Here is a 10761-nt window from a genome sequence, read left to right on the forward strand (position 1 = left end):
ATTGCTCTGATGACTGACTCTGAATGCTGGGGTTGGATCGGCTTGAGCCACATGTCCATGTCACTCCCTCCGAGAGAGGCAGAAAACAAAGGGAAATGCCACCACAGCAATGCAGTGCTGTATAACTGAGTTTGTTCTGCTTCGTTACTCATTGCAAAAGTGCGCTGGGATTTCCCAGCCAGCAACCTCTTCCCAGGACGGTGCTTCTCTGGTGGTTGCCTTGGGCATACTCAGGGCCACACCCCAAAATACTAGGCTCATTTTATGGGGTTTTCTTCCTGATGAAAACAACCTCATGTTTTATCCAGGCCAGAAAAGGCAACACTGGCCCCCTTTTAAACTGGAGATGTCAGATGAACGTGAGAAACACCGTGTGGGTCATACCGGTGGTCGGTCACCCCCAAAGCCTGCCTCCAGCAGCAGCAGGAGGAGATGCTGCCTGGGGAGGACACATGAGCTTGGCTGCTTTCAGGAGTCCATTTTCCTTGTACAGGCCCAGCATCCTCAGCAGTTTAACAGGGGTGGCAGTAGGCACATCCACCCTTTGTATGGCACTGTTGTCCATGAATCCATCCAGTGGCTTTAGGAATGTGGTGGTGCTGTCGGCCTCCACAGCCTCCTGGGCAGCAAGGCCATGGCCATAGGTTCCTTGATAATGCTGGTCCAAATCTTTATAAAAGCCGTTTTGAAGACCCAGCTATACTTCACCCACTGGCCTTAATCCATGTACTCACTGACACTGTCCCAGAAGACCATCAGGGACCAAGGCAGGATTGCCCCTCTCCCAGCTGACCAGGTTCCTCCGTCACCTCAGTGATCTTATCTTTCACGTGCACTCTACTATGTTGCCCAGCACGGGCACCAGCCCGTGGTCCCAAGGACCCCTCTGACGCCAGTGCTGCAGTCGGGGGTGACGCCGGCCACCCCCCGGCACCAGGGCACACCGTGCTGACGCCGCCCAGCAGCAGAGCCCTCGCCTAGGCTGCCTGCTCTGCCGCGGCACAGCGCGGTGCCCCCAGCCGTCCCAGCCACGGCGCACTCGCTGACAGGGAGGCTTTCTGTTTGCTCCAGTACTTACTAACTCTTTACACCAAATTAATCCAGCTCCTATTAACTGTCCCAGGGTGGGAAGCTCCCCACGGCCACCACAGTAAAGACTGGCATGAAGGCTACAAAGAGCTACTAAGGTCTTGTCCTCCCTGAGTGCCCCTTCCGCATCCTTTTCACCAAGCAGCCCTGACCTTCCCCTAGCTGCTTCTGAAGTATTTGAAGACCTGTTGCTGACAGTTTGAGCATCCCTTGCAAGGCGCTCTCCAAAACCTTTTTTAGTCCTTTTCCTTGTTTACATGTGACCTCCTGTGTTTTATGTCAATTTACCACCAGTTCCCACATGGACAAGTTTTCCATTTCCTGCGTAGCAGCCTTTTCCCTGTGGCAGTCACCTTAACTTTTCCTTTGAGGGGAAAGCATTTTCTTTTCTTTTCTTTTTGAGTTGTGGCAGTTCTTTTACTGTTCTTTTACTGTGGGCTTCTAACGCGGTATTTTTGAACAGCCTCCAGGATGCTTGCAGGTTTGGGGCTGCTCCTTTTTGGTGGAGACTGTTGTTTCTAATGCTTGCCTCAGTTTATTTAATTGCCTTCCTTGAAACTGAATAGTCCCATACTGGGTGCACATGGCCTGCTTTTTCCCATTTCTGTGCTAAAAGTGATCATGCCATGGGATTGCAATCTTAGAGCAGTTTCCCACTAACACTCCTCAAATGAAGCCCTTGTACCAATCCCTAGTACTTGTTTTTTGGGGGTTCCCGGACCAGCAATTCCTGGAAGTAGTGATTTCTTGCCACCAAAACTTCTGCTTCTGGATCTCATCCTGATGAGGTGCTGATCCAGCCTATACACAGGCTCCCACTCATACCACCATCCCATATTTGCTGCTTCTCTGGTCTCACTGACCACTATCACTGCCCTCATAAAGGGTCAATAGTACTGTCCTACTATGGCATTTTAATCGATAGCCACTGGGATTTCCACCCAAAGTGTTTTAGGGTGCTTCTCTTTTCCTGTAATATTTTTATGCTGTTACACTTTTATCCTTCACATGCGGCATCACTCCTCTACCTCTACATCCTGTTCTGTCATTCCTATAAGGCTGGCAGTGCTGTATCCCATTGGTTTTCTAGCCTCCACCAAGTCTCTGAGATGCCTACTGTCTCAGGCAGGCACCAGGCATTCTGCTTCTCCTGGCTTATTTTTGAAGCTGCTAGCAACAGTGCAGCAGAAACAGTGAGAGGCTGCTCCTCTTGGCCATGCAGTTTCGCCAGTTCCTCACATGCTGCAACCATCTACAAGCCCCTCCATTTCTCCACACGGCCACAGTGCAGCCTCGGGACAAGGGACCTGCCCCCAGTGTGGGAGCTCTGGGCACCCACAGCATCCCGCCTCCCTGCCACAGGCTGGGTAACCTCCCACAGTCTAAATGCTTTGGGAAGCTTATATCAGCCTAGTTTCTCCCCTGAAGGCATAATTAGGACCAGTCATTTCTTACCCTACCCTCATTAATCTAATTAGCAATAGAGAAGAAATGCTCAAGAGCATGAAAAAACCCACGCAGCGAGGATGCAGCTGACGTGAGACTCTCTAGTGCCTTCACCCCACAAGCTGCCCTGCTGCAGCCCTCGGCCTTCCAGAAACATTTCCAACAACGGGAAAGGTTTCTTGTTGCAAGGCAGGCGAGGAGAAAATTGGTCCCATTTCTGTCCTTTAAATCAGGTTTTATTTTATTAATTCCCTGCCTATTCAGCCACACCTCAGTTGATTCAGGTCAAGGAACTGACAAAGTTCAGGAGGGTTTTGTCCTGCCAGACATAGGAGAGAAGAGTAAAGTGCAGCTGGTACCGCATCTGATCCAGTGCCCTGCAGTCTGGCTTCTGGGTAAACCAGAATCGTCTCTCCCATGTGACTGCTGCGATCGATGAAGAGCTGCCTACTGATAGTTCGCGAACACTATTTATTGACTGGATCATCGTGGCCCTGTCCATATGCACTATAGGTTGGTGTCGTGCACTTACCACATACCTGAGCTATTTCAGTAGCAGGACTGTTGGGTTGCTCTGTATGGAGGCTGAAGAGCTGACTGGGCTGTTGTGCCCACAGGCTGATGGCCAACAGTTCAGAGCCTTGCTGGCAGCCATCTAGTGGCCATCTAGTGCTACTAGTGGCATCCCTTGGGGACCGATCCTGCAGCCAGTACTGTTTAGTGTCCTCAGCACCAACAAGGGCTAGGGACAGAGCACTCCCAGCAAGTTCACAGGTGCTTGGTGGGACAGGACTGCTGGTCAAAGGAATGTGGACAGGTTGGACAGGAATCTCATGAAATTCAACTACAGGCATTGCCAAGTACCACACCTGGGACAGGAAAGTCCCAGGCACCAGTACATGCTGGGGACCAGCCAGTTTGAAAGCAGCTCTGCAGAGAAAGCCCTGGGGGTCCTGGTGGACAACAAGCTGACTACAAGCGGGTAATGCACCCTTGCAGCAAAGGCAGCCAGCAGCCTCCCAGGCTGCGTTAGGAAAAGCATCGCCAGCAGGCCCAGGGACATGATACTTCCCATCTGCTTAGCACTTGTGCTGAGCTTTGGGCTCCCCGGTATAAAACAGACCCTAACATGCTGTAGGCCAGTGCAGGCCACCAAGCTGGAGCACAAGTTATACACACAGAGGCTGAGGGACCCAGGTCTGCTCAGCCTGGAGAAGACAAGGCTTTTGGGGCACATTTTCAGCTACCTCCATGGAGCTTCTAGAGAAGATGGAGTCATACTTTTCTTGGAGGTGCGCAGAAAGAGCGTCAGAGGCAACAGTCACATGTTGCAACAAGGGAAATTTGGACTTGATAAAAGAAAAGGAGTTTTTCACAAAAAATGGTGGGTGGTTAAGCACCGTACCAGGTTGCACAGAGAGGCTGGGAAATCTCCATCCTCGGAGGTGTTCATAACAAGAGAGGGCAAGGACCTGAGAAACCTGATCTAGCTTCAAAGTTGCCACTGCTTTGAGCAAGAGGTTGGACTAGAGACCTCCCAAGATCCTCTCCAACCTCGGTCAGTCTGTGCTTCTGTGGCTCTGTGAAGATGCAGCCAGAGGGGAGAATGGAAAATGTAGATGTAACCTTCTTGGCACACATGGTGAGAGACGATGAAGGAACCACTCACATGGATGCTGCACAGCTTACTGCACAGAGGAGCTCCCCATGTTGGCTCTGGGAGCACCAGCATGGTTTAGGTGTCAGTTGTTCAAGGGATGGGCAAGGGAGAGTCAGCAAAACAGTGATGCCAGGCGTAATGGGCCTGGACTGAAACAGCTCACCTAGCATATTCAGTTGCACTTTGGCATCTGTAGCCCTTCTCCCTGCAAAGCTGGGCTTTGCTTTTAGAGTTAAAGAAGCAACAATTTTAGAAGGTTGTTTTGGGTCACCTCATTCCTCTGACTGCAGACTACTGGGAAGAATAAACTGCAGGGACAGGGGAGAGCAGAGTGGCTGAGAAAGCCAGCACTGTGGTCCCACCACAGGAGCACGAGTCCCATGGGAGAGGTGAAATCATGGAGCCTGAGGGGGTCCTCAGAGAAGACAGAGAGAGGGCACAGAGACAGGTTCAGCTAATCCGATGACCACGGCAACTGGTTAATAACTGACTCGGTGTTATTTGCCTTGCTCCAACTAAAAGGGGACGTAAATCCCCACTCCACTATTCATTATCAGCTTCTTCCGTGAGATTTCCAAGAGATAATGATGTTAAAATATCAGTCTCCTTGAGCAAATATGCCAGGTTCATGAGGCACTCCTCTACCCAGGTATTAAATAATGAAGGTAAACCTGGGGGAGCAGGGTGCCACTCCTGTCATCACGTGTCGGAGGTGGGACGAGACCTCGTGCATCCATACCATTGAAGGAAATGGGGGCTTGTAAAGAAAGCCATAAGCAGAATGAGTCAGTCTCACCACTAATAAAGCTGTGCCCAACAAGTCCTCCTGCACTTTGCTTTCTGCTCCCTACGCACCCTTTGGAGACTGACCACAGCCTCCAAAGACACCAACCAGACTCCCGCACCCACAGCGGGCAGCACTTTTCTCCCCGTGGTATTTTTGGCACATGAAGTGGTGGGGAAAGGGTTGTGAGTGTGCAGAAATGTGACTGGGGAGCAGAGGGAGGGAGAGGTCTCTTGAGGGCAGGCAAGGAGCTTGATGGACAGAAGCAAGGGGCTCCAAAACCTTTTGACTTGGGCAACTCCAGGCAAAAAAACCCTGGCTAACATGACGCTGGTATCCTTAGCATTGGTGTCTGTCCCTAGCTGACAAACGCAGTTTTGGTGATTGGAAAGGCCTGGCTCAATTACAGTCCCTCTACTCATAAGCAGGCATATGCCAGAAAAGTCTCCCCCTCACAGCAGGGAGAAATGTTGAGGCAAAGGGTTGTCTGAAGCATTTCAGAGATGCGTTGGGCTCATTAAAAGCTATTATGAAAAAAAAAAAAAAAAAGCTGAACTGACAAGGTGTCATTATTTTTTTCTGCTGCCAAGCAATGTCAGCAGAGCATGCTGTCACGGGAGCACCCCCCAAGCAGGGGGAGATGGGCCACGAGCATGGACATGGCCAGTCTCTCAGGAGAGCGCTAGCCCAGGTGGCAGGGCTGCAAGACCCTCCATGCCACGTACCTGAAGGTCAGACCCAGCCCTTTTTTCTTGAGCAGTAGGGACACAGCCCAGGATGCCAGGATGGGACTGGGGCAGACACCTGCAGAATACCTGGATGCTGGGTCTTTAGCTCATCCCTCACCATGGCTCCCTCCAGGAACAGAGTGTGAAATATAAGGTGTAGGTAAAGAGATGCCCACAGAAAAATAGGGTGATTTTTCTCCCTTTGAAAATCTGGGAAATGCCACTCCCGAGAACATACCTGCCATCACGCCAATGTCTATAGTGCAACAAGTTCTGAGAAAAAAAATGAGAAAAAATGCTGTTAAGTCAAGTCTCACAAAACCACAGCCCAATACATTTCATCACAGTGTCAGATTACCACCGAACGGAAGGTGGCTTTCCCTACATATTAAAACTCCTCAAACCTCAGCCCTGTGCCAGAAGCTGAGCTGCAGACAAGTAGGTAAGATACCACCCCTCAGGGCGGGAGGTCTTCTCATTCCCTTCAGCAATACCATCTCCTCGGTTGCTCAGGGGCTGCAGTTTACTGCGGCGTGAGATTTCTGCTTGAATAAGGATACCGAGATTTGTCCTGTAGTTCTGGATTTAGGTCACCTAAATTTAGGTGGCTCTCATCCATACATGAGCCTATCTCCCTAGGCTCCCCTCACAGCCAGTGAGGGGAAATGGGTGCCTCCAGAGTACAACTCACCCTAAAGTAGATAGCCACAATGATTTAGACAGCTTGCATCTTGAAAGTGCCAATTTCTGAGTATAAAGAAAGTCTCAGGAGATTCAGGCAAAGCTGTCCAGGTGTGGCAGAGGCGGCTTGTATACAGAATATGGGCAGGGAGTAAGGGCATTCATGGTGGGAGCGCAGCAGCACAGGTCACTGAACATTACTAATTTTATTTTTTCTGAATTAAATATTGGGGTTTGAGATTTGGAAGAAGTTACCAAGATGTCGTAGAAGACGTGGGTTTGAAACACCAGCAGAAGTGAGAGGTCACAAGTCTCTTGTGTCCGGCTGCAGCCTGGTTTGCGCCGGAGCAGGAGAGCTGCCTTTTGGGTCTCTTATAAAAAGAGATGCAACTCCATTTGTGTATCGCTTTGCGTACGCAACCAAGACAAATACCCTGTCAGCTCAGAAAGAGTTTCTTTCTGTTTATTCAGCAAGCAGTGAGATATATTCGTGTCTTCATGCGTGCCAATGCTGACTGATTGGTTTTCAGGCTGTTTTGCGTGCTCAGGAAGAGCCACCCCATGTACCCGATGCTCGTGCTGCTGGGCCTTGCTGCCCTCCTGGGTAAGTCTGGCGTCCCTCGCTGCCTTGCCCCAGGCGGCCAGGGACACACACCCCACAGCCGGGAAGCAGGAGACATGGATGCACCTCCTCACCCCTCTCCCCAAAATCTCAGTTGTCACTAGACTCTATCAGAGGAGAGTGTGCTCGGGTCCCCTTGTGAGCCTTGGGGAAGGACGGGTGGCCTCTGAGGGATGGGTGGGCTCAGGGCTCAGGGCGCAGGGCAGGACCTTGCCTCCTCTCCATCACAAGGAGCAACAGAGGCAGCCCCATGCAGCTCCCGCACCCCACAGCCCGTCCTCTCCAGGGTGCAGCCTCCCCTTGAGTTTTACTTGCAGTCACAAAAGGTTTTTACTGCTTGAGCCTTTCCGTGTCGCCTCTGCAGGTGCCTCCCAGGGCCGCACGGATTGCTACGGCAGTGTGAACAGAATTGAAACTTCTGGGGCTTCATGCAAAACTGCAAAGCCAGAGGGTTTATCCTACTGCGGTGAGTACCCCTCTTCTGCCAGACGGCTCCATTTCTCCATGGCACAATAATCCCAAATCCTTCACATTTCCAAAGGGCTGAACACACACTAGCTGCTGAGCCTGCATAATATCCCTGTAGGTGATCATCTATCATCTCCTCCCAGAGGTGAGGCAAATAAAATTTTGATGCAATTCTGTTTGTATTAGGAGAGAGGTGAGAGACAATTCTGAGTTTTAAAAGTTATTAAGCAAATATCTTTACTTTTGATTTTAATTACAGGAGTTAGAGCTTCAGAAAAGATCGCTGAACGAGACCTAAGAGCTATGGATCAATATAAAACACTCATTAAGAAAGTTGGCAAAAAACTGTGCGTCGAACCGGCCCTGATCGCTGGCATCATCTCCCGGGAATCTCATGCTGGCAAAATACTGAAGAATGGCTGGGGTGACAATGGAAATGGATTTGGTTTAATGCAGGTATTTGCTGATAACTCCACTAAAACCTGATAAACAAATAGCATCTAAATAAAAGTAAGTCTCCTAAACATATCATCCATTACAGCAGGGAAATTACTTCTTTTTGTTGTTCCAATATTTATAGGTTGACAAAAACTCACATAAACCTGTGGGACAATGGAACAGCGAAGTTCATCTTACCCAGGGCACAAGCATCCTTATCACGATGATCAAGACAATACAGAGGAAGTTCCCACGCTGGACAAAAGATCAACAGCTGAAAGGTAAGGTACAGGCCACAGGTTGTGTCCAGGAGAGAGGAAAAACTTTAGGATGAGAACATACTCAATTAATTCCCACGTTCCTCAATAACCATGTTTCTAACAGGCTGTCGCTTAGCTTTTCGCTCCTTTTTTTATTTCACCGTGAAAAGACAAGCTTTGTCAATTCTGTGTATTTTCTGCCTTTCCTTAGTATGGCAGCCTCACCGAGTTTCCAGCACCGTGCAGTAAATATTTATACACATGAAATCTACTCTATATAAGAGCTGAGCTTTCCTTATCTGACCATGAGGAGTCTCCTACAGCCATTCAGGTTAACAAATAGCTCTGTGGTTTACTTGAATGGGGCCAGCAGTTCACTCCGTATCTCTGTTGACAAAGGAGACGAAGTGTTTGCTCTCAGGGAATTGCAAAATTGTGCCACTCAACGTGGAAAAGCTGCCTGCTTCAAAGCAGGCTGCACCCTGCAACCCCCTTGGGCTGCTGGGGTGCCAAGGTGGGCTCATTTTGCAGCCGCCTCAGATACCTCTGCTTTTCAACACAGCATATGGAGTAGCATATATGCAGCTGCAAGACAAAGATAATGCGATGTATGAGTGTGTTTTAACTCTCTTTTAAGAGCAGTAATTTTCAAGGATGAGTGAGAAGTTACAAGGATGTTGGATATGATATGATATGATATTGTATTGTATTTTATTATATTAACAAGCCCAGTGTAAATGCAGGGCTTGTGCTGGGCCACGTAAATGGTGCAGGTTCATCAAGCTGCAAATATCTGTGAACACAAAACCTTAAGTATCTTTCTGCTGTTTTGGTGGATTCAGGAATAACTATAAGCTGTTTGCAGAGCCCCACTTAAGTCAGAGAAGCTCTGATAACATTGCCTACTCCCCTTCCAAAGTCCCCATAAGTGAAAGCTTTTAAAACCAGTAAAAGCAGAACATATTAGGCTGGAATTTTCCCTATTTTTTTTAAGCCTGTATGACTTCCTTTGGTGCTTCATTTCAGGTGGGATTTCTGCCTACAACGCTGGTTCTGGGAACGTCCGAAGCTACGACAGAATGGATATTGGCACCACCCACAATGACTACTCCAATGACGTGGTTGCACGAGCCCGGTATTACAAGAAACATGGATACTAGATACGGGAATCTCTCCTGAGTAACTTCCTTACCATCACCTGCATGACACCCCTGAGGGAGCCAAGACACAGAGCAGCTGTACCCTGCAAACCCATACAGATGCACATGTACAGGAATGATTAACATGAATAAGAATGTGCAGAACAAAGCCCTCAATTTCTAAAACAATATTCAGTAAGACACCAGTTATGTAGTTTCTTCACAAGCAATATGGTTTGGATTTTACAAAGGGAGTATTACCAAAATCTTAATACTTTTTTCCGCTATCTACATATTTCTCTGAGTTATGAGGACTGTCTTGTTTGCTATTGATGATTTGCTGCCTTCCAGATCTTAAAACACATTTCTGCCAAAATCTGTCATTCTCTTAAGAAATCAAAAGGCAAAATACTTCCTTGGGTATTAGCTTAATGATTTATTTTTTCAAAGCTGCTTGATATTTACATTATGCTGTGGAGTAGGGGTTTTTTTTCGGAATGCTAATTTTTCATATAAATGCATAGAATAGAGATGGATGTTTTCAGTCATACAGAATTAAGCAAACAGAAATCAAATAAAAGTGTTATTAGCAAACAAAGCAGGACTCCAATGTACTCATATTGCCATGTGTGTTAGCAAAGTTTGGATAAGTACGATGTTAATTTTAGGCAGATAGAGACACTGAGAAGGGCACAGGATGAAATACATACTTGCGCGTCATAAAATTCTTTTCCCCCTCTGCTGCTTGTAGAAGAGTGACACTCGGGAAAACAGCAGTCTTTGAGCTAAGCATAATTTGGTGCTCCTATTCCTTCTAGACCTGGAATTGAACTATTTTGGAGGTGGGAGGCTGGAAAGACAAAGAAAGGAGAGGGGTAAATGCCTGCAGGACTGAGTGACACTCATTCTCCAGGGCTAAAAGAAGAGTTAGGTTTGGTCTGGCAGTGCAAGCCGTGCCTTTCCCAGCAGCATCCACTTGCATGCTGAGGGAACTTCCTTTATTCTTCTACGATAAGCACACCTTCTGCAACTGGGAATAACTGTATGTCAAAATAATTAGAAAAAAACACTGGCTGCAAGCATCTTAAATGGATAGGAAAATGCAATCCAAAGCCATTAACAGTGCAGAGTTATGATACACATCCTCCCAGGAGCAATTAGAGACCATGCTGCAAACATCCAGCATGGATTTAAACAACGTAAATAGTGCCCGGCCAACCTGTTTGCCTCCTGCGATGGGATGACTGGCTTTATGGAAGAGGGGAGAGGAGAGGATATGGTATACCTTGACCTAGCAAGGTCTTTGCCCCAGCCTGCCGTAGTATCCATATAGCCAGACCGGTGCGACACGAACTGGATGGGCAGGTAGAAAATTGGCTGGAAAGTTGCCAGGCTCAAAGCGTGGTGGTCAGCGTCACAGGGTCCATCTGGTGGCCAGTTGCTAGT

The 10761-nt window shown here is 48.3% G+C and overlaps 1 protein-coding gene across 1 annotated transcript; it reads left to right on the forward strand.

Moving 5' to 3' along the window:
- Positions 1–6949: 6949 nt before the first annotated feature.
- LYG2 (lysozyme g2) lies at positions 6950–9336 on the forward strand (the record flags this gene model as incomplete). The annotated part of the gene is made up of 5 exons (XM_082337793.1): positions 6950–6992; positions 7375–7476; positions 7738–7934; positions 8059–8197; positions 9203–9336. 5 exons carry the CDS (start codon positions 6950–6952, stop codon positions 9334–9336), a joined length of 615 nt encoding a protein of 204 aa, XP_082193919.1.
- Between the last annotated feature and the right edge of the window lie 1425 nt (positions 9337–10761).

The sequence above is a fragment of the Platalea leucorodia genome (genome assembly GCF_965183815.1).
Source record: "Platalea leucorodia genome assembly, chromosome: 2".
Lineage (NCBI taxonomy): Eukaryota > Metazoa > Chordata > Aves > Pelecaniformes > Threskiornithidae > Platalea > Platalea leucorodia.